Raw genomic sequence first — 24965 nt, forward strand, 5'->3', positions numbered from 1 at the left:
GCTGGCTGTAAAGCCATGTCTAAATTCTTTTGGACTGAGGCTTCCAACCATCAGCTTTTATACGACTGTAGGGTATGTCAGGCATGTCATGTCTGAATTACATGCTGAAGCTTGGCTGGCCATTGGCCATGTCTAGTGTTTTGGACCGGAGCTTTCATTGAAAGCTTGGCTGGCTAGTGAGCCATGTCTAATTCCTGGACTGAAGCTTTAGACTAAGAATGCAAGATTCCTGGAATTCATATTAAAAATTTTGGAATCCTTATTTTTCTTTTGCATAATAATTTTCGAAAAAAAAAATAATACAAAAAAAATTTAGAAAATCATAAAAATCAAAAATATTTTTTGTGTTTCTTGTTTAAGTCTTGAGTCATATCATAAGTTTGGTGTCACTTGCATATGCATCTTGCATTTTTCGAAAATATCATGCATTCATACTGTTCTTCATGATCTTCAAGTTGTTCTTGGTAAGTCTTCTTGTTTGATCTTGATGATTTTTTGTTTTGTGTCTTTTCATGTTTATCATATGCATTCTTGAATTCTTAGTGTCTAAGCATTAAAGAATTCTAAGTTTGGTGTCTTGCATGTTTTCTTTGCATTAAAAATTTTTCAAAAATATGTTCTTGATGTTCATCATGATCTTCATAGTGTTCTTGGTGTTCATCTCGACATTCATAGCATTCTTGCATGCATTCATTGTTTTGATCTAAAAATTTCATGCATTGCATAATTTTCATGTTTTCATAAAAATTCAAAAAATCAAAAAAATATCTTTCCCTTTTTCTCTCATCAAATTCGAAAATTTGAGTTGACTTTTTCAAAAATTTTTAAAATCAAGTTGTTTCTCATGAGTCAAATCAAATTTTCAATTTGAAAATCTTATCTTTTTCAAAAATCAAATCTTTTTCAAATTTCTTAGTTATTTTCGAAAATTCCAAAAATATTTTTCAAAAATCTTTTTCTCATTTTTATACCACATTTTCGAAAATAACAATAACAATTAATGTTTTGATTCAAAAATTTCAAGTTTGTTACTTGCTTGTTAAGAAAGATTCAAACTTTAAGTTCTAGAATCATATCTTGTGATTTCTTGTGAATCAAGTCATTAATTGTGGTTTTAAAAATCAAATCTTTTTCAAAACTAATTTCAATCATATCTTTTCAAAAATATCTTCTTATCTTATCTTTCTCAAAAATATCTTTTCAAAATATCTTTTCTAACTTCCTAACTTCTTATCTTTTCAAAATTTGTTTCAACTAACTAACTAACTTTTTGTTTGTTTCTTAACTTTTTCAAAACTACCTAACTAACTCTCTCTCTCTAATTTTCGAAAATATCTTCCCTCTTTTTCAAAAATTTCTTTTTAATTAACTAATTATTTTTATTTTTTTATTTTTGATTTCAAAAATTTTCGAAAATTACTAACATTTTTCAAAAACCATTTTCGAAAATCACTAACTCTTTTTCAAAATAATTTTCGAAAATTATCCCTCCCCCATCTCATTCTATTTATTCATTCATATCCTAACATCTCATCTCACATCTCTTCCATCCGTACAGTTGTGTTTCTTCCTTTACATCACATCCTTTATCTCCCCCACTTCTTCTACTCACACAGGGATCCCTATACTGTGATATAAAGGATCTCTATTATTATTATTATTATTTTACTGTGCCTTCTTCTTTGTCATATGAGCAGGAGCAAGGATAAGAACATTCTTGTGGAAGCAGATCCAGAACCTGAAAGGACTCTGAAGAGAAAATTAAGAGAAGCTAAAATACAACAATCCAGAGATAATCTTTCAGAAATTTTCGAACAGGCAGAAGAGATGGCAGCCGAAAATAATAATAATGTAAGGAAGATGCTTGGTGACTTTACTGCACCTAATTCCAATTTACATGGAAGAAGCATCTCCATTCCTGCCATTGGAGCAAACAATTTTGAGCTTAAACCTCAATTAGTTTCTCTGATGCAGCAGAACTGCAAGTTTCATGGACTTCCATCTGAAGATCCTTTTCAGTTCTTAACTGAATTCTTGCAGATATGTGATACTGTTAAGACTAATGGAGTAGATCCTGAAGTCTACAGGCTCATGCTTTTCCCTTTTGCTGTAAGAGACAGAGCTAGATTATGGTTGGATTCTCAACCCAAAGACAGCCTGAACTCTTGGGATAAGCTGGTCACGGCTTTCTTAGCCAAGTACTTTCCTCCTCAAAAGCTGAGCAAGCTTAGAGCTGATGTTCAAACCTTCAGACAGAAAGAAGGTGAATCCCTCTATGAAGCTTGGGAAAGATACAAACAGTTGACCAAAAAGTGTCCTTCTGACATGCTTTCAGAATGGACCATCCTGGATATATTCTATGATGGTTTATCTGAGCTATCAAAGATGTCACTGGACACTTCTGCAGGTGGATCCATTCACCTAAAGAAAACGCCTGCAGAAGCTCAAGAACTCATTGACATGGTTGCTAATAACCAGTTCATGTACACTTCTGAAAGGAATCCTGTGAATAATGGGACGCCTATGAAGAAGGGAGTTCTTGAGGTTGATACTCTGAATGCCATATTGGCTCAGAATAAAATATTGACTCAGCAAGTCAATATGATCTCTCAGAGTCTGCATGGAATGCAAGCTGCATCCAACAGTACTCAAGAGGCATCTTCTGAAGAAGAAGCTTATGATCCTGAGAACCCTGCAATGGCAGAGGTAAATTACTTAGGTGAACCTTATGGAAACACCTATAACTCAACATGGAGAAATCATCCAAATTTCTCATGGAAGGATCAAAAGCCTCAACAAGGCTTTAATAATGGTGGAAGAAACAGGTTTAGCAAAAGCAAGCCTTCTCCATCATCCACTCAGCAACAGACAGAGAACTCTGAACAAAATGCTTCTAATCTAACAAACTTAGTCTCTGATCTATCTAAGGCCACTGTAAGTTTCATGAATGAAACAAGATCTTCCATTAGAAATCTAGAAGCACAAGTGGGCCAGCTGAGTAAAAGGATCACTGAAATCCCTCCTAGTACTCTCCCAAGCAATACAGAAGAGAATCCAAAAGGAGAGTGCAAGGCCATTGACATAAGCGCCATGGCCGAACCTGTGAGGAGAGGAGAGGACGTGAATCCCAAGGAGGAAGACCTCCTGGGACGTCCAGTGGTCAATAAGGAGCTTCCCTCTGAGGAACCAAAGGACTCTGGGGCTCATCTAGAGACCATAGAGATCCCATTGAACCTCCTTATGCCCTTCATGAGCTCTGATGAGTATTCCTCTTCTGAAGAGAATGAGGATGTCACTGAAGAGCAAACTGCCAAGTTTCTTGGTGCAATCATGAAGCTGAATGCCAAATTATTTGGCATTGATACTTGGGAAGTTGAACCTCCCTTGTTCATCAATGAACTAAGTGATCTGGATCAACTAACATTGCCTCAGAAGAGACAGGATCCTGGAAAGTTCTTAATACCCTGTACCATAGGCACCATGATCTTTAAGGCTCTGTGTGACCTTGGTTCAGGAATAAACCTCATGCCCCTCTCTGTAATAGAGAAACTGGGAATCTATGGGGTGCAGGCTGCTAAAATCTCACTAGAGATGGCAGACAGCTCAAGAAAACAGGCATATGGACAAGTAGAAGATGTATTAGTAAAGGTTGAGGGCCTTTACATACCTACTGATTTCATAGTCCTGGATACTGGAAAGGAAGAGGATGAATCCATCATCCTAGGAAGACCTTTCCTGGCCACAGCAAGAGCTGTGATTGATGTTGACAGAGGTGAAATAGTCCTTCAATGGAATGAGAACTCCCTTGTGTTTAAAACTCAAGGATCTCCCTCTGCAACCATGGAGAGGAAGCAAAAAAAGCTTCTCTCCAAGCAGAGTCAACCAGAGCCCCCACAGTCAAACTCTAAGTTTGGTGTTGGGAGGCCACAACCAAACTCTAAGTTTGGTGTTGAACTCCCATATCCAAACTCTAAGTTTGGTGTTGGAGAGTCTCAACAAAGCTCTGCACATCTGTGAGGCTCCATGAGAGCCCACTGTCAAGCTATTGACAGTAAAGAAGCGCTTGTTGGGAGGCAACCCAATGTTTATCTAATTCTTATTTTTATTGTTTTTCATGTTTTCTTAGGTTCATGATCATGTGGAGTCACAAAATAAATACAAAAATCGAAAACAGAATAAAAAATAGCAGAAGAAAAATCACACCCTGGAGGAGCATCTGTCTGGCGTTCAGCGCCATAACAGAGCATGGTTCTGGCGCTGAACGCCCAAAATGGGCAGCTTCTGGGCGCTGAACGCCAGAACAGGCATGGTTCCGGCGTTCAACGCCAGAAATGGCACACAGATGGGCGTTGAACGCCCAAAATGGCCACCAACCTGGCGCTGAACGCCCAGAGTTGGATACAAAGGCATTTTTACATGCCTAATGGGTGCAGGGATGTAAATCCTTGAACACCTCAGGATCTGTGGACCCCACAGGATCCACTCAGGATCTGTGGACCCCACAGGATCCACTCAGGATCTGTGGACTCCACAGGATCCCCAACTACCTCCACTCACTTCTTCTCACCACTCTCTTTCACACAACCCCATAAACACTCTTCCCTAAAAACCCCTCCCCAATCACCTCAATCTCTCTTCCCCACTAAATCTTCACCACTCACATCCACCCACTCTTCCCAATAAACCTACCTCATAAACTCCACCTACCTTCAAAATTCAAAACCAATTTCCCACCCAAACCCACTCATATGGCCGAACCTTAACCCCCCCCCTCCATTCCCTATATAAAGACCTCCATTCTTCACCAAATTCACACAACACACCCCTCTACACTCTCCTTGGCCGAAACCACACCTTCCCCTCTCCCTCTCCATATTTCTTCTTCTTCTTCTTCTATTCTCTTGTTTATTGCACGAGGGCGAGCAATATTCTAAGTTTGGTGTGGTAAAAGCATAGCTTTTTTGTTTCTTCCATTACCATTGTGGCACCTAAGACCGGAGAATCCTCTAGAAGAGGGAAAGGGAAGACAAAATCTTCCACATCCGAGTCATAGGAGATGGAAAGGTTCATCTCCAAAGCCCATCAAGACCACTTCTATGATGTTGTGGCCAAGAAGAAGGTGATCCCTGAGGTCCCTTTTAAACTCAAAAGAAATGAGTATCCGGAGATCCGACATGAAATTCAAAGAAGAGGTTGGGAAGTTCTAACAAATCCCATCCAACAAGTCGGCATCCTAATGGTTCAAGAGTTCTATGCCAATGCATGGATCACCAAGAACCATGATCAAAGTAAGAACCCGGATCCAAAGAACTATGTTACAATGGTTCGGGGGAAATACTTAGATTTTAGTCCGGAGAATGTGAGGTTGGCGTTCAACTTGCCATACATGGAAGAAAACGCACGCCCCTACACAAGGAGAGTCAACTTTGATCAAAGGTTGGACCAAGTCCTTATGGACATATGTGTAGAAGGAGCTCAATGGAAGATTGACTCCAAAGGCAAGCCGGTTCAACTAAGAAGATTGGACCTCAAGCCTGTAGCTAGAGGATGGTTGGAGTTTATTCAATGCTCAATCATTCCCACTAGCAACCGGTCTGAAGTTACTATAGACCGGGCCATCATGATCCATAGCACCATGATTGGAGAAGAGGTGGAAGTTCATGAGATTATACCTCAAGAACTCTACAAGGTGGCTGACAAGTCCTCCACTATGGCAAGGTTAGCCTTTCCTCACCTCATTTGCCACCTATGCAATTCAGCTGGGATTGACATAGAGGGAGATATCCTCATTAAAGAGGAAAAGCCCATCACTAAGAAAAAGATGGAGCAAGCAAGAGAGCCCAGTCATGGAGCTCAAGAGGCGCAAGAAGCTCATCACCATGAGATTCCGGAAATGCCTCAAATGCACTTTCCTCCACAAAACTATGGGGAGCACATCAACACCTCCCTAGAAGAATTGAGTTCCAATATGGGACAACTAAGGGTGGAACATCAAGAGCACTCCATCATGCTTCATGAAATAAGAGAAGATCAAAAAGCAATGAGGGAGGAGCAACAAAGACAAGGAAGAGACATAGAAGAGCTCAAGGACATCATTGGTTCCTCAAGAAGGAAACGCCACCATCACTAAGGTGGATTCATTCCTTGTTCTTCTTTCTTCTATTTTTCGTTTTCTATGTTATGTGCTTATCTATGTTTGTGTCTTCATTACATGATCATTAGTAGTAGTAACTTTGTCTTAAAGATATGAATGTCCTATGAATCCATCACCTCTCTTAAATAAAAAATGTTTTAATTCAAAAGAACAAGAAGTACATGAGTTTCGAATTTATCCTTGAACTTAGTTTAATTATATTGATGTGGTGACAATGCTTCTTGTTTTCTGAATGTATGCTTGAACAGTGCATATGTCTTTTGAAGTTGTTGTTTAAGAATGTTAAATATGTTGGCTCTTGAAAGAATTATGACTAGGAGACATGTTATTTGATAATCTGAAAAATCATAAAAATGATTCTTGAAGTAAGAAAAAGCAGCAAAGAACAAAGCTTGCAGAAAAAAAAAAATATAGGCGAAAAAAAAAATAAATATAGAAAGAAAAAGAAAAAGCAAGCAGAAAAAGCCAATAACCCTTAAAACCAAAAGGCAAGGGCAAATAAAAAGGATCCCAAGGCTTTGAGCATCAGTGGATAGGAGGGCCTAAAGGAATAAAATCCTGGTCTAAGCGGCTAACCAAGCTGTCCCTAACCATGTGCTTGTGGCGTGTAGGTGTCAAGTGAAAACTTGAGACTGAGCGGTTAAAGTCAAGGTCCAAAGAAAAAAAAGAGTGTGCTTAAGAACCCTGGACACCTCTAATTGGGAACTTTAGCAAAGCTGAGTCACAATCTGAAAAGGTTCACCCAATTATGTGTCTGTGGCATTTATGTATCCGGTGGTAATACTGGAAAACAAAGTGCTTAGGGCCACGGCCAAGACTCATAAAGAAGCTGTGTTCAAGAATCATCATACTGAACTAGGAGAGTCAATAACACTATTCGAAATCTGAAGTTCCTATAGATGCCAATCATTCTGAACCTCAATGGATAAAGTGAGATGCCAAAACTATTCAAGAGGCAAAAAGCTATAAGTCCCGCTCATATGATTGAAGCTTTGTTTCATTGATAGTTTGGAATTTATAGTATATTCTCTTCTTTTTATCCTATTTGATTTTCAGTTGCTTGGGGACAAGCAACAATTTAAGTTTGGTGTTGTGATGAGCGGATAATTTATACGCTTTTTGGCATTGTTTTTAGTATGTTTTTAGTAGGATCTAGTTACTTTTAGGGATGTTTTCATTAGTTTTTATGTTAAATTCACATTTCTGGACTTTACTATGAGTTTGTGTGTTTTTCTGTGATTTCAGGTATTTTCTGGCTGAAATTGAGGGACTTGAGCAGAAATCAGATTCAGAGGTTGAAGAAGGACTGCTGATGCTGTTGGATTCTGACCTCCCTGCACTCAAAGTGAATTTTCTGGAGCTACAGAACTCAAAATGGCGCGCTTCCAATTGCGTTGGAAAGTAGATATCCAGGGCTTTCCAGAAATATATAATAGTCCATACTTTGGCCAAGAATTGACAACGTAAACTGGCATTCAACGCCAGCTTTCTACCCAAATCTGGCGTCCAGCGCCAGAAAAGGATCTAAAACCAGAGTTGAACGCCCAAACTGGCACAGAAACTGGCGTTCAACTCCACAAATGGCCTCTACACGTGCAACACTCAGGCTCAGCCCAAACACACACCAAGTGGGCCCCGGAAGTGGATTTATGCATCAATTACTTACTCATGTAAACCCTAGTAGCTAGTTTATTATAAATAGGACCTTTTACTAGTCTTTTTGACCATCTTTGGATTACCTTATGATCCTTTGATCACGTTTTAGGGGGCTGGCCTCTCGGCCATGCCTGGACCTTTCACTTATGTATTTTTAATGGTAGAGTTTCTACACTCCATAGATTAAGGTGTGGAGCTCTGCTGTTCCTCAAAGATTAATGCAAAGTACTACTGTTTTCTATTCAATTCTTCTTATTTCGCTTCTAAGATATCCATTCGCACCCAAGAACGTGATGAAGGTGATGATTATGTGTGACGCTCATCATCCTTCTCCCTTATGAACGCGTGCCTGACAAACACTCCTGTTCTACATGAATTAAGCTAGAATGAGTATCTCTTAGATCTCCTAACCAGAATCTTCGTGGCGTAAGCTAGAATGATAGCGGCATTCAAGAGAATCCGGAAGGTCTAAACCTTGTCTGTGGTATTCTGAGTAGGATTCAATGATTGAATGACTGTGACGAGCTTCAAACTCGCGAGTGCTGGGCGTTAGTGACAGACGCAAAAGGAGGGTGAATCCTAGTCCAGCATGATCGAGAACCGACAGATGAATAGCCGTGCCGTGACAGGGTGCGTGAGCATATTATTCACTGAGAGGAGGGGATGTAGCCACTGACAACGGTGATGCCCTTGCATAAAGCCAGCCATGGAAAGGAGTAAGACTGATTGGATGAAGATAGCAGGAAAGTAGAGGTTCAGAGGAACGAAAAGCATCTCCATTCGCTTATCTGAAATTCCTACCAATAATTTACATAAGTACCTCTATCCCTATTCTTTTATTTATTATTCGAAAACTCCATGATTATTTTATATCCGCCTGACTGGGATTAACAAGGTGACCATAGCTTGCTTCATACCAACAATCTCCGTGGGATTCGACCCTTACTCACGTAAGGTATTACTTGGACGACCCAGTGCACTTGCTGGTTAGTTGTATCGAAGTTGTGACAATTATGAATTAAGATCAGAGCACCAAGCTCTGGAGCCATTACCAGGATTCGTTCGAGCCTGGAGATCACAATTTCGTGCACCAATAACCATCCAAAAAGTAGTAGTATTCATGACCTGCTAGTCTTTCTAGCATCTGGTCTATGAATGGTAAAGGAAAATGATCCTTCCTGGTGGTTGTATTGAGCTTTCTGTAGTCAATACACATACGCCACCCTGTAACTATTTTCGTAGGAACCAGTTCATTCTTTTCATTCTGAACCACTGTCGTGCCTCCCTTCTTGGTGACAACTTGGACAGGGCTTACCCAGGGGCTATCAGAAATAGTATAAATAATCCTAGCCTCTAGTAACTTAGTAACCTCTTTCTGTACCACCTCCTTCATGGCTGGATTCAGCCGCCTCTATGGTTGAACCACTGGCTTAGCATCATCCTCCAATAGGATCTTGTGCATGCATCTGGCTGGGATAATGCCCTTAAGATCACTTATGGACCACCCAAGAGCTGTCTTTTGTGTCCTTAGCACCTGAATTAGTGCTTTCTCTTCCTGTGGCTCTAAAGCAGAGCTTATAATTACTGGAAAAGTGTTATCCTCTCCCAGAAATGCATATTTCAGGGACGGTGGTAGTGGTTTGAGCTCGGGTTTAGGAGACTTCTCCTCTTCCTGAGGAATTTTCAGAGGTTCTTTTGTTTTCTCTGGTTCCTCCAGATCAGGCTGAACATCTTTAAAAATGTCCTCTAGCTCTGATTCGAGACTCTCAGTCATATTGACCTCTTCCACCAGGGAGTCAATAATATCAGCGCTCATGCAGTCTTTTGATGTGTCTGGATGCTGCATAGCTTTGACAGCATTCAATTTAAACTCATCCTCATTGACTCTCAGGATTATCTCCCCTTTTTGGACGACAATGAGGGTTCGTCCAGTTGCTAGGAAAGGTCTTCCTAGAATGAGAGTTACACTCTTGTGCTCCTCTATTTCCAGCACTACAAAGTTAGTGGGAAAGGCGAATGGCCCAACCTTGACAATCATGTCCTCAATTACGCCTGATGGGATTTTAATGGAGCCATCAGCAAGTTGGAGGCATATCCGGGTTGGTTTAACTTCTTCAGCCAAACCAAGCTTTTTGATAGTGGATGCAGGTATCAGGTTGATTCTTGCCCCAAGATCACATAAAGTTGTCTTGGTACAAGCATCCTCTTATGTGCATGGTATCATAAAGCTTCCGGGATCTTTAAGCTTCTCTGGTGAGCTTTTTAAAATGACTGCACTGCATTCTTCAGTGAGGAAAACTTTTTCAGTTTCTCTCTAATCCTTCTTATGACTTAAGATCTCTTTCATGAACTTAGCATAAGAGGGTATTTGCTCAAGTGTCTCTGCCAACGGAATCTTTATTTTAAGAGTCCTAAGATAGTCTGCAAAGCGGACAAATTGTTTATCCTGTTCCGCTTGGCGGAGTTTCTGAGGATAAGGCATCTTGGCTTTATATTCTTCAACCTTAGTTGCTGCAGGTTTACTTCCTACAGAAGTGGTTGGAGAAGCCTGCCTAAGGGGGTTGTTATCAGAACTTGTAGGTGTCTGATCCCTTATTGGAGTTTGAACGCCAGAATTGGGTGCTGCATGGGCGTTTAACGCCAGATTGCCACCCTTTTCTGGCGTTTGGACGCCAAAGTTGGCCATCCCTTGGGCGTTTAACGCTAATTGTTTACCCTTTTTTGGTGTTTGAATGCCAGAATCATTCCTCTCTGGGCTCTTACTGTCCTCAGAGGGATTTTGGGCAGTGGTTTGGTCATCCTCTATCAGTTGTTCCAGTCTTGGCTTTCTGCTTCCGTGAGTTGATATATTCAGTGTCTTCCCACTCCTTAAATGAACAGCTTGGCACTCTTCTGTTATCTGTTTGGATAACTGCTGTCTTGTCTGATCCAATTGTGCTTCCATATTCTTGTTAGCATTTTTAGTGTCTTGGAGCATCTTTTTAAATTCAGCTAACTATTTTGTTATAAGAAGCAATTGCTGATTGAGTTCAACAACTTGTTCTGGAGGACTAAGTTCAGTGGATACTGCTTTAGCCTCTTCTTTCATGGAGGACTCACTACTTAAGTACAGATGCTGATTTCTAGCAACTGTATCAATGAGCTCTTGAGCCTCTTCAATTGTCTTTCTCATGTGTATAGATCCACCAACTGAGTGGTCTAGAGACGTTTGGCCCTTTTCTGTAAGCCCGTAGTAGAAGATGTCTAATTGTACCCATTCTGAAAATATTTCAGAGGGACATTTTCTTAGCATCCCTTTGTACCTCTCCCAGGCATTATAAAGAGATTTATTATCCTCTTGTTTAAAGCCTTGGATGTCCAGCCTTAGCTGTGTCATCCTTTTTGGAGGGAAATACTGATTCAGGAATTTATCTGATAACTGTTTCCATGTTCTTATGCTTGCTATGGGTTAGTTATTTAACCACCTCTTAGCTTGATCTTTTACAGCAAATGAAAACAGTAATAATCTGTAGACATCTTGATCTACTTCTTTATCACGTACTGTGTCAGCAATTTGTAAGAACTGTGCCAGAAACTCAGTAGGTTCTTCCTGTGGAAGACCGGAATACTGGCAATTTTGCTGCACCATGATAATGAGCTGAGGATTTAGCTCAAAACTACTGGCTCTGATGGGGGTATACAGATACTACTCCCATATGAAGCAGTAGTGGGGTTAGCATATGACCCCAGAGTCCTTCTGGACTGTTCATTTCCACTTAGGTCCATGATGGAGAAAGGTAGATGATGTGGATTGTAAATAGAAATTTTATTTTATTTAATTAAGGATAAACCAAATTTAAAAGAGAATAAAATAAAATACTTGGAAAATAGAATATAAGTTTCGAAAACTAAAAGGAAAAGAAATAAAAGAAATTCGAATACTAAAATGATTAATTAATTAAAAAGATTTGAAAAATTTTGGATATGATTTTCGAAAAATGAGGAGAGAGCAAGTGGTTAGGAAGTTTTGAAAAAGATATGTCTTAAAATTAAAGATACTTGTAAGAAAATAATTAAAAGAGAAGATTTGAAAAGATATGATTTTAAAAATTTTGAAGATTGAAACTTTCTTAACAAGGCAACACCAAACTTAAAATTTTTCAATCAAAATAATAAAATAGGACAAGTAATTCGAAAATTATAAAAAAAAATAAAAAGATTTTGAAAAATTTTATAAAAGATTTTCGAAAAAAATATAAAAGAAATTGAAAAAGAATTTGTTTTGAAAAAGATTTAAAAGGATAAATTTTTAAAATTGAAATTTTAACTTGACTAACAAGAAGCTACCAAATTTTAAAATTTTGACTAAGTCAACCTAAGGAATTCGAAAATAATGAGTAAATAAAGAAAAAGATATATTTTTTATTTTTATTTTTTGAATTTAATGAGAAAAGAGAAAAACAAGTAAAAGACACAAAACTTAAAAATTTTTAGATTTAGGAAGAGTAATTTTCGAAAATTTGAAGATAAACACCAAAAAGACACCAAGAAAACTTTGAATGTCAAGATGAACACCAAGAACACTTTGAAGATCAAGATGAGCCAAGAACAAATTTTGGAAATCTTTAGGAAAATAAAAACACAAAGGACACCAAACTTAAAAAATTTTATATTTTGGACACTAATAATTCAAAAATGCACAAAAAAATAAGGAAAGACACAAAACAACAAAAACTAAAGATCAAACATGAAAAATAAATAAGAACAACTTGAAGATCAAGAAAGAACAAGGAACATAAAACTCGAAAATATGAAGAATAAAAAGAACATACAATTCGAAAAATTGAAGGAGAATACAAACATGCAATTGACACCAAACTTAAAACATGAAACTAAACTTAAACAGAAGACTAAAAAAAATTAAAGATTAATAAAGAAAATTAAAATTTTTGAAAAGAAAATAAAAGACTCAAATTTTGTGACTCTAAACCAAAAAAGACAAATTTTTCCTAATCTAAGCAATAAGATGAACCGTCATTTGTCCAAACTCGAACAATCCCCGGCAATGGCACCAAAAACTTGGTGCACGAAATTGTGATCACACTTTTCACAACTCTGCACAACTAACCAGCAAGTGCACTGGGTCGTCCAAGTAATATCTTATGTGAGTAAGGGTCGATCCCACGGAAATTGTCGGCTTGAAGCAAGCTATGGTTATCTTGTAAATCTTGGTCAGGAGATTAATGATAAAAATGACTTTGTTTATGAAAGGTAAATAACATGAAATAAATGGTACCTGTGATTCAGTATTGAGGAACGGGTTGAGGTTCCGGAGATGTTCTGTCATCTGAATCTCTACTTTCCTACTATCTTCTTCTCCAAACACGCATGGCTTCCTTCAATGGCAAGCTGTATAATCCTCTCGGATGAAAAATACCAGGCATGGTCTCTGCACGGCTAATCAACTGTCGGATTTCTCGTCTCGGATGAAAAATACCAGGTACAGCTACTGCACGGCTAATCATCTGTCGGTTCTCACTAGTGTCGGAATAGGATCACTCTATCCTTTTGCACACTGTCACTGCACCCAACATTCGTGAGTTTGAAACTCGTCACAGTCATCCCTTTCCAGATCCTACTCGGAATACCACAGACAAAGTTTAGAATTTTTGGATCCCAGGAATGCTGCCAATTGGTTCTAGCCTCTACCACGAAGATTCTGATCTCACGGACTCGGTTCGTGGATCAGAGACCCAAGAGATACGCACTCAAGCTGACGCCCAATGACTACGTTGAGCTTAGGTAGAACGGGAGTGGTTGTCAGGAATGCATTCATAAATGTGAGAATGATGATGAGTGTCACGGATCATCACATTCTCTATATTGAAGTACGAGTGAGTATCTTAGAACAGAATCAAGCGTGATTGAATAGAAAACAGTAGTAATTGCATTAATCCATTGAGACACAGCAAAGCTCCTCACCCCCACCTATGGGGTTTAGAGGCTCATGCTGTAGAAGATACAATATCAAATGTGAAATGTCATGAGTTGCAAAATGAATCTCTAAAAGTAGTTTTTATACTAGACTAGTAATTTAGGTTTTCAGAAAATGAGTAACTAAGTACAGATAGTGCAGAAATCCACTTCCGGGACCCACTTGGTGAGTGTTTGGGCTGAGCTTTCAATCTTTCACGTGCATATGCCTCAACTTGGAGTTAAACGCCACCCTGGGTGCCAAAATGGGCGTTTAACGACAAGAAGTGTGCCAGTTCTGGTGTTTTACGCCAGAAAGTTTCTGGCTGGCGTTTAATGCCAGTTTGGGCCATCAAATCTCGGGCAAAGTATGAATTATTATATATTGCTGGAAAGCCCAAGATGTCTACTTTCCAACGCAATTGAGAGCGCGCCAATTGGGCTTCTGTAGCTCCAGAAAATCCACTTCGAGTGCAGGAGGGTCAGAATCCAACAGCATCTGCAGTCCTTTCCCAGCCTCTTAATCAGATTTTTGCTCAGGTCCCTCAATTTCAGCCAGAAAATACCTGAAATCATAGAAATACACACAAACTCATAGTAAAGTCCAGAAATGTTATTTTTGCATAAAAACTAATAAAAATATAATAAAAAGTAACCAAAACATACTAAAAACTATGTAAAAATAATTCCAAAAAGGGTATAAATTATCCGCTCATCAAAAGGCATCCATCATCCACTTCGCAATCGCAATGTCATACTTTTCCACAATTTTTTTGCTTTAGAGAACACTCTTGATAATTGATTGAGCTCCAAGTGTTGTTGCCGATGAAAAAAAAGATTCTAATCCTTTTACTTGTTTTCCTTTTCTAAAGCTAGGTGCTGGAAGCCTTGATATTTGTTGTTGTCGCGTCTCATTACGTTCGATCTCATCAAATTATCTTTCAGCTTCATCACAAGCATTATAACTTTCTGCATATTCTTCTTGAGTTTTTCATTTCTTACTTCAAAGATCTTCAATGTTTCGATAAAATTCTTATCTCACTAGTGCTGGCACCTTTCGATATGACTCAATATCTCCTCCTTTTCCAGCCAAATGTAGCTTAAACCGATGAATTCCTTTACCACCTAATAAGCTTATCGCAATATATACATAACAGAATGGTTTATTTAGATTTCATAACTTGTTTACAATGACCTCATGCAGGATCATTTTTTGCTCTATTGTTACTTTTTTGGGTTTCAATTGTTACATCAGGAGTGGATCCTTATTCTTGCAAGGATGGTGTTTCTGATGGTGTATTTGATGGAGCCACCCTAAAACAATATGGAACTGTAATAATATAATAACAACAACTATCCTAAATTCACAAAACCTATTCCCTATCAACAATATAAAATTATAAATTCACAGAACCCAACGATATAGCACAACAACAAAAATAACCACAAAAGCCAATAATCAGAAAAAAAAATCAATTCACCATTAAACCAATATATTACACTGCCAAGAATCAACAAATTATAATCATCAGTAAGTTATAATCAATAATAAAAAATAAATAGATTCATAATCAACATCATTAATCATTTACTGAGTTAATTATATTATAAGACAATAACTGAATAACTAAAAAAATAAATAAATAATACCTGAATCTGATGCTTTGTTTACAAAATGCGACCAGAGAAAAGAGAAACCAAGCTGTCCAAACACGGCAAAGCAGAGACTAGCGAAGGAGAGGCAGCAGCGACAGCGAGCCACGCTGGACGAGGACACGACGATGACTAGAGATTCACAGGCAATGACATAGACATGCAGTGTAGGCGAGCCACATACGGAGGGCGACGACGCACATAAACCGGCGAGATAAGGTAGAGGAGCCAACTAGAGATGTCAACGGGGCAGGGTGGGGGCGGGGGATGCCTCTCTGCTCCCCATCCCTGCCCCCAAATTTGCTCCCCGCCCCCGTCCCCGTTTCCCGCCGTGGGGGAATACTACTCCCCATCTCCATTTCCTGCAGAGACCCCATTTTCCATTTATCTAATAGTTGTGACTAATTATTAATTTCTATATGAATAGAGTTGCAAGTATCCATCCAATACAAAATAGCAAGATTTTATAAAAAAAAATCTAAACGATAAGATAATAACTTCTTTCAAAATGACGCAACGGCGAGTCAGAGAACAGAGTAGTGGATAAGGTAGGAGACACGACAACAAAGAGAAAAATGGACACGACGATATAGTTATAGAAATGGACGCCGCAAATAAAGAATACGATGTAGTGAGAATGATAGCACCGTGAGGTGTGACGATGCAGTGAGAAGGGACAGTGACGAGAGAGTGACTGCAAAGAGAGGTTGTATGAAATATGGACAGTGTTAGAATTTTTAAATTAAAGAAAGATTATGCAAATGAGAATTAGAAATTTTAGATTTCTATGTGTGTGTAAACTACTAAGAACAATTAAATAAATTTTTAAATTTGGAAATTAGCATGGATCTTACTCGAGTTCTTGTACACCTGCTTCGAAAAAATTTTATCCTCCATTCTTATCCCAACAGAAAAATTTTTCTACAATTAAATCCTATTCGAAGTAATTCTCACAAAAATTTTCGTATCTCAAAAAATTTTCGTATCTCGAAAAATTTTGTCATCCCAAACAACAACCATACAGTGGCGGTGGCTGGTAGTTTTCTTGTAAGTGTGAGAGACCGAGAGAATGCCTATGGTCTCGAGGTTGAGTAAGTCTGAAAGAGTGTTAATATTATTTAATAATGACACCTTGTCTAAATATATAATGTAAAAAAAAAAAATCATACCTAAGGTGTCATTATTAAAAATTGATAATAGAATTATCATTTCTCCTTTTTGCCTATTGAACGCTCCCCAGGCTGCAAGTACAACTGCGGTTCACACTATAAAAGCGAAAAACGCTCGAATCCGTGTCACAATCACATATCTCTATCAATTTCTGTTTCTACCCCAACTCGTTTCGTTTCTTTCTTGCTCCTTTTAATCCCAAACATGTCAGGTTACGGCTACGGCTACGGTGCTCCACCAGGCGGCCAGCCTTACGGCTATGGTGCCCCGCCGGGCGGCCAGCCTCAAGGCCACAGTGCTCCGCCAGGCGGCCAGCCTCACGGACACAGTGCTCCGCCGGGAGGCCAGCCTCACGGTCACAGTACCCCGCCTGGCAGCCAGCCCTACGGCCACAGTGCCCCGCCGGGAGGCCAGCCGTACAGTGCCCCGCCGGGGGGCCAGCCTTACGGCCACAGTGCCCCGCCGGGAGGCCAGTCTTACGGCCATGGCGGCGTTGCGACAGCATACCCGGCATCAGGGGGATACGGTAGCCCGTTCGCCATGCTGGTGCCGTCAACGTTCCCTCCCGGGACGGACCCGAGCATCGTGGCGTGTTTCGAGATGGTGGATGTTGACCGAAGCGGGCAGATCGACGACAGGGAGTTGCAGAAGGCTCTGTCTTCCTATAACCAGAGCTTCAGCTTGAGGACCGTACACCTCCTCATGAATATGTTCACCAACACCAACATCAAGAAAATCGGTACTTTCTAGAACCTTCCTTTTATGTTACTGCTATTAATTATTATCTCTGATTTTGTGTTTTGAACGGTTGCTTGCAATTTGGCTGAGATTCCTAATTTGGGAGGTAGGGTTTAGTTTGTTTTTTTTTTTTTTTTCTTTTAACATTTTCTCTTTAAAGCGTGGCGGTGGATGTGCGTTTACCGGTGGCCGGTGCTAATTTCACCTTGCAAGTGGAATGACAGTACTGCCATTTTATCAGAAAAGTTTTCAAATATATTGATAAACCGATGTGTCAGTAATTTTTAATTATTAATTGTTAATTATATATTATATATATTTTTTATAATTAAAATTAACAGTTAAAATGTATCGGTATCCTTGCAAAATTTTCCATTTTATCATTGCTCGTTTTTGCTATTTTCTATTTTTAGTTTCGTTTTATTTTCATGGTTATTTAACATGCACGCATTTTAATAAATTTGATCAACATTGTAATTTTTTGTTAAGTTACCTATACAATTTTTTCCCTTCACCTGCTCCTTTGTGCATTTTTTTACTGGATTATTGCCCCCCCACCGCCTTTTTTTTCTAAATTTTTTGGTTACGGTTTTAGTTGGCCTACTTTCGAAGAGAAGAACGCGTGTGCTCATTGTGGTGATGAGTTACACGTATCTGTGGTCTTTTATTCGATTCGAATGACACGGTCATTGCTCTACGCTGGAACTTGTGGGGAATTATTATGACCATAATACCCTTAGTGACGTGCCATTGCAAACCTGCAGGGGTTCTGCTTTAAATAAATTACTAAATGGAAATATAAATATATTCCAGGGGAAAATGATGTTAATAATTATATTTATTTTTATTTTGTTTATATTTATAGTATGGGAAGAATTTTAAGTATATTAAAAATATCGGTGTTCCAATTATTTTATCTGTTGATTTAAATTATAAAAAATATATATAATATATATTAATTGAAATTAATAGTTAAAATAACTAAAACATCGGTGTTTTTGGTATACTTATAATTTTTTCTAGATTATGATAATGATAATGAGAAAATAACGTGATACTATATAAGATATAAAATATATTAAAATAATAGAACTGTTGTAAGGAGGAGTTTAGGGAGTGTTTACGCGTAGGCATAGGTGTCGATTTGCATGTTGGATTTGACTTTTGGAGAGATCTTGCGGGCGCTTATACCACAGGAGCTGCTGGGTTTGTTGCTTCTACGTAGTTTCCGGTAGCTAAAGATTTCTTAGGAAACTAGACGTGGAATATCTTATTATGGTGCAAGATCAGACTTCGTGCAGTTAATACTCAAAATCGTCCAATTTAGCCATTTAATTTTTAACTAACCTAAATTGTACTCTGAAATTTTAAAGCAAGCTGGTCTCTCCGTCTATTTTTGTCACCTGAAAAATGAGTGGCACGTTTAGTTGAACAGAATAGAGACATGTTCGTCAATGGCGATTGAACGGTCAAAAGGTCAAGTTATCCATGCCACCTCTAAATGACACCCAACCACCACTCTTTCTTCATCTTCATCTTTTTATTCATCTTCATCGTTCTCTATTTCCTCATCTTTTGCCACCAAGACAACCACAACCACTCTCTCCCCTTTCAACGCCTTTTCAATGCGATCCTCCAGAGCGCGTGCCACACCACCTGCCATCTCCTCTAAATCCAAGCACTCCTCACCACCGCCGCCCTCCTCCGCGACCCCCACATTGCACGCACCCTTCTGAGCTGCGCCTCACACCTATGCAACATTGCTTAGACCCTTTTGATCTTCCGTCACTTCAACAACACCTTAGACACCTTTTGCGCCATCTCAGTGATCCATGCTTATTCTAACAGCGATGTTCTTTATCAAGCTCTTGCTTTTTTCTTTCATTCTTTGCACAGTGGTTTCTTCCTAACAGCTACACCTTTGTGCCCTTCATTGGTTCCTGTGCTAAGATGGGTTGCCTTCAATATAGGAGAAAGTGCCACGGTCAAGCCTTGAAGAATGGGGTTGATGGGGTGCTACCGGTTCAGAACTCTTTGATTCACATGTATGGGTGCTGCAGTGATGTTGGAATTGGATCCGCGGGCATGCTTCGCGACGGCGTTTTCGTGACGAGAGAAGGAGAACCGCAGCGCCATTGTGAGGACTGTGTAAGAGAGTGAGAGGGGGGCGAGACGGAAGAGAGAGGTGCGACGACGGAGGCGAGAGGCGCGATGACCCTGAATCGAGGTGAGAGCGCCAAATTGAGGAGGAGGAGGAAGAAGGGCCAATTGAGAGTTTGCTTAATGAACGGCGTCATTTTGTTACATTTTAAGTGTCGGGTGTCAACTAAACGTGCCACGTCATTTTTCCGGTGACGGAAATAGACGGAGGGGCCAGCTTGAGTCACGCCTTCAAGGTACAATTTGAGTCAATTGGAAATTGGAGGGCTAAATTGAATGAGGAGTCAAATTTCATGGGTTATTTTGAGTATTGACTCGATTTGGTGGTTAAAAGTGTTGCACAAGTTTTTAACAATGTTGCACAAGTTTTTAATTATATGATATTTGTTGGAATATTTTATTTGAATATAATTTATTATTTCAAAGTCAAGAGACTTGCTGCGTTCCAAATTAAACAGCTTAGATAAGCCTTAACTATATACATTGTTTAGGTTTATCCTTGGTTATTAATTAAGCAACAATTTGTTAGACACGCTCACCCAACCGATTGGTCCACCCCCTAAGCTTGCAAATTAAAGCCTAGCTACAACCAAGAACACAGCCTTGCTACGTATTCATTGCTTTATGCAAAAAAAAAAAAAAAAAAAGGGAAAAATCATTGTAAGGAACAAATTTAATTTTTCTTTTCACCATAACCATTGAACAATGAAAGAAAAATGTAAGCAAATTTCACATTAAGATAACAAGCAAGTTTGGTTTCAGATGCGAGACTCTAAATGCGCGACTTTTGACTAGGTAACAGCCCAGAATAGTTGACATAGCTAAACAATTGATACCTTGAAACGAGAAAACCGACCTTGGGAGGATAAATTGAGAGTTTGCCACAGGCTCCTATACTATTGTTGTAATATCAAGTGCATAAGCCAGCTATGTGCTGTGTTGTTGCAACACTCCCATACTTTGAATGCTGAATTGAAATTCATCACGTATTGGTGGTGAATCTGTTACAAATTGAAGTTATTCTTCAAGATCAAAGCTTGCTTAATCAGCACATCCAAGTACGGTTTGAGTTTAATAAAAGCTGGATTAGGATTTTCATTTGGATGAAGATACTAAGGATGCTGAGAAGGATCCTGCAACTGAAACTGATTCACTTGGTTCTGAAGTTTAGGTGGCACGATTAGTAGATGCGCAGCAGAGCTGTCAAAAGAGCTCTAATAGCATCAAAATCTGAAAAGAAGTAATGAAACAGAGAAGAGTCCAGAGAAAATCCGGATAACTTTTGATTGCTTACATATACGACAGAATACAAGTAACTCATCTTATATAGTAGCAGTGGTAGCAATTATGAAATAGCCAAGTTTATTACTGTGTAAACTAGGTAACTAACTTTATCAGCTCCCTGTACCACGACAGACTTGCACTTACAGTCCTTAACTAGCCACTTTTAGTGACTACGCACTATACTGCCTCTGCTACTCTGCAGTCTGTCTCTGAAGAAGTGTTAAAATCTGTTCTTTAAAAATAGCGAGGAATATATCTTAATTAATTGAGAGATGAACTGGAGTGAGTCAGAAAATTATATAGTTGTTCCACAGTAAATTGATTTTCAAGTCAGAGAGATTAAAGGGTTTATGTTTAAAGCAAAAAATGTAGCAGGTAAAGTACAAAAGCGTCACCACTATTAACATATGCAATGTAAATTTGAAAAATTGGAACACAGATCAATTTTGACTTGATTTACACTTGTATAGTGGAGTATGCTGTTACTTTATTGATCTCGTAATCAGTTTTCTTCCCCCCCCCCCCCTCCTCACTGTTTCAATTGTGGACTTTGATGCAGGCCCCAAGGAATTCACATCTCTCTTTCAGAGTCTTCAGAGCTGGAGGGTATTTCCTTTTTTCTCTTAAGCTTATTTTTTATGTTGATCTAAATTCTCAACATGACAAAATTATAGTGTCTTTTGGAACAAATGTTTTCTTGATTTGCAATTATTGATACAGGCGACTTTTGAGAGATTTGATAGGGACAGGAGCGGAAGAATCGACTCGAATGAGTTGCGAGAGGCTTTACTGAGCTTGGGTTATTCTCTCTCTCCTATGTTGTTGGAATTGCTTATCTCCAAGTATGACAAAACTGATGGAAGAGCCAGGGCTATTGAATATGACAATTTCATTGAGTATGGTTTTGTGACTTCTTTTTCTTTATTGGATAAATTTTACTAATCTGGATTCCCTTATTGGTTTTATTTTTCCTCCTGCATTTCTGTTGTTTTACAACATAGGTGAAAAGAGAAATTTTGTTTAGATTAACTACATATAAATGAATTGATAACAAATTCTAGTTTGATCTGTAGTTAAAGTGTGAATATGCTTTTTTAGATTTTCTTACAATAAAACTAAAAATGTGTCCTGTACAGGGAGAGAAACATTTTTTTAGATTTTCTTATACTAGCATTGTGTATGCCATATTCTGTTTTAGTTGTAGAGCTGATTCTCGTTCCTTGTTTTGCTAATGCAGGTGTTGCCTTACTGTTAAGGTAAGATACTAAATGATTTTATCAGTTTCTGGAAGTAAAGTTAATTCTTACTGGTCTGGTCTTTTACTGGTTTCCAGACTAACAAAACCATCTTGTAACATAAAATTTCACTATTTATATTTTGGGGATTTCAAGAACAGGATGCAAACAACTATAATAGTAACATAAGTGTATGACATTGGTTATAGACTTCATCCACATTTAAATAGTTATTCAAAGGTGTAATATTCACTTAAATTATATAACACAACACTAGTGTAATTTTAAGTGAATGCTACATCATTGAATAACTTTTTGATTGTGCGATTTTTAGAAAAGCTAATAGCTGGATTAGCAGCTTATATTTTATATATAATTCCTTTAAATTCCCATATCAATGTGAAATTTGTTTTCTGTATCTTTTAAAAACTCATATATAATCCAAACTTCCATGCTAAAATCCAAACACATGAACCTATAACTATAAGATGATTTTTTTGTTCTTTCATATGTTGCTTCTTGTCAGTTGAACACTCAACCTATAAGATGATTTAAAGCACATATTCCATCTTTTCTATTTGGGACCATGGTGATGGATTTATATTTGCTTATGAATAAAATAAAGTAAAATAAAATAAAATAATCTAACTTGTAATTGTGTAATGCAGGGGCTAACTGACAAATTCAAGGAGAAGGATACTAACTTAAGTGGCACCGCAAATTTCACCTATGAGTCGTTTATGTTGACCGTCCTACCCTTCATAATCGCTTAGGAACAAAATCTCTGTTGAATTCGTACAATGCCTTTTTCATGCGGTTGGTTTGATAATATCCATGTTCACATTTTACTCTACTTTGCCGGTATTTGAATATGCTTCAATCGTGTAGTGTTTCGGTTGTAATGTAAGTCTGCAAATCTTGAGTGCCATATTTGGAACTAGCTGATTCTTCCCCTCAGGTACTGCTAATAAAATTCAGTGCTTAGTATTATGGGTATGAGATACGAATGAACAGATGATGTTATAAGGAGCTATATTATTTGTACATTTCTGGGGCAGTTCTAAGATGAAGTTTATGTTCGTGGGGGAGGCTGGTTCCAATTGTGTCGGGAATGTTGTGTGTCGTTGGTGTCTCTGGCATACTGCAGTAGGTCACATCAGTGTCAGTATTGTAGCTTATTAAGCAACCTAATTTGTGAATATAAATGGTTATAAAATTGTTAAGTATATAACTGATTGTTAATTGGTAATGGAGATATTGGACATCTTGACCCAACTCAGGTTAGTAACTATATAGTGTTTACTAATTCAAAAGGTCGAGGAACTTTCACTCCAGTCTTTAAAAGTTTGAGCTCTTAGAAGCACGTAAGAAATTTTTTTAAAACATGTTTGTAATTTCAAAACTACAAAATACTAATATAATTTTATTATTTAATAAAAAAATTAATTTATCTTTTTAATTTGTTAATAATTCTAACATGGAATTTCTATCTCTTATATGAAAAAGCCACCCATAATAAGAATAAGACCATGTCTCTTTAAGTCAAATCTTTTACAAGGACTACCTCCAAATAGAGAGAAAAGCCTAGGTTAAATAACCAAAGAATAACAGAAATTTGAAGGAGTGACTTTATCTGCCAATGAAATCGGTTGTGATATGAAATATATGTTACTAGCCATAGGTGAGAACCTAACTGTTCCTAACAGGGTAAAGAAAAAAAGATAAATAGTATATAAAACTACTTGAAATACCACAATTAACACATAATCAAGTAAGTAATCTCAAAAAATTATGTACACTCAAATAAATCAAACAATACATATAATGAATGTATATGATGTTAACCATGAATTCACGTCTTTGCTATACTGTTAAATCCGACGACACCTAGACACCTAGTAATTACAGTGATGAATTCAGAAATTTTATAAGAAAGAGCCAAATTAAATATAAAATAAATTAAAATATAACATAATAAAAAGTTAACAAAATATAATTTATAGTATATAGATAAAAAAATTAATAATTATATTATATAAAAATTAACATTCAACTGGATACTTTAGAATTTTAGTATTTTTGAATTTGATCTGCGATATTTCATATAACTAAAATTATCAATTTACCATCTGAAATAAATTTTAAAGCATTCTCTTTTTCAATATATACAATCATATAATATTATGCTAAAAGTTCATCTTTCATCTTGTTTTAAAGCATTGTTTTAATAATTTTTATTATTTAAAAAAATCTATTCGATTGTTACTATTGTCATAGAAAAATTTAAAATAAGATTTTTTTTTAAAATTATTATTTTTTACATTAATCCAAACTTATATTTTTCAATAACTTTCTAATTATTTATATATTTATACACTTTTATTGTTTTTAAAGCTATTTGTTAATTGCTACTAATATATTATAATACATATTATAATTTATATATATTAAATCACTAACATGTAATTTTTTTTTAGTGTGTAATATATAAAAATATATTTAATTAATAATATATATATATATATATATATATATATATATATATATTAATTATATAATAATAATAATAAACTAATAGTATTAATTTTTTTTTAAAAAATTGGGGGACTATGACCAGCTTAGACCCTTAAATCCGCCTCTGAATAGGTAACTTGGACATGGTCTTTCTATAGTGTATTTCCATGAAAAATACATCAACACTTTCCAGAAGTCCGTCTTAGAAGGAGAGTGCTATGTCTTCTCATGGAGGCAAGCTAATATGGGGGAGTATTGGCCACGCCTTGCAATAAGAAAGAAATCACATAGAGTTACACATGTCAAGTACCATATCTCATAATCTTAACCTTATAAATTTATGTTTTCGTTCTAATTATGTTGTTGCGGACAACTTTAAATCATTATACGTAGTAATATTTTAAAATGATCTTTAGCTCATGGAATGTTAGGGGGTTGAGGGGGGATGG

General features: G+C 37.4%; 1 protein-coding gene, 1 long non-coding RNA gene and 1 other non-coding gene across 4 annotated transcripts; 1 reads left to right on the forward strand and 2 right to left on the reverse strand.

The window, feature by feature from the left end:
* Window positions 1-2223: 2223 nt before the first annotated feature.
* LOC148574604 (small nucleolar RNA R71) lies at window positions 2224-2331 on the reverse strand. Its single transcript, XR_015905710.1, has one exon. It is a non-coding gene; the product is annotated as a small nucleolar RNA R71 (small nucleolar RNA).
* Window positions 2332-13713: 11382 nt separating this feature from the next.
* On the reverse strand, window positions 13714-17551 carry LOC148574605 (uncharacterized). Its single transcript, XR_015904730.1, has 2 exons — window positions 15413-17551; window positions 13714-14328 (listed from the first exon to the last, which is right to left on the reverse strand). It is a non-coding gene; the product is annotated as an uncharacterized LOC148574605 (long non-coding RNA).
* Window positions 16587-23233, forward strand: LOC107625418 (calcium-binding protein CBP). Of its 2 annotated transcripts, XM_088503413.1 has the most exons (5): window positions 16790-17324; window positions 21327-21373; window positions 21488-21663; window positions 22005-22023; window positions 22671-23233. In XM_088503413.1, the coding sequence occupies exons 1-5, from the start codon at window positions 16790-16792 to the stop codon at window positions 22773-22775; spliced, it is 882 nt and encodes a 293-aa protein (XP_088359539.1). In that variant the 3' UTR covers window positions 22776-23233. The 2 variants fall into 2 exon arrangements, with proteins under 2 accessions (XP_088359540.1, XP_088359539.1); XM_088503414.1 differs by lacking the exon at window positions 22005-22023 and having other exon boundaries at window positions 16587-17324; window positions 21488-21673.
* The last annotated feature ends 1732 nt before the right edge of the window (window positions 23234-24965 follow it).

The sequence above is a fragment of the Arachis ipaensis genome, chromosome B2 (assembly GCF_059453495.1).
Source record: "Arachis ipaensis isolate K30076 ecotype BB chromosome B2, ASM5945349v1, whole genome shotgun sequence".
NCBI classification, from domain to species: domain Eukaryota; kingdom Viridiplantae; phylum Streptophyta; class Magnoliopsida; order Fabales; family Fabaceae; genus Arachis; species Arachis ipaensis.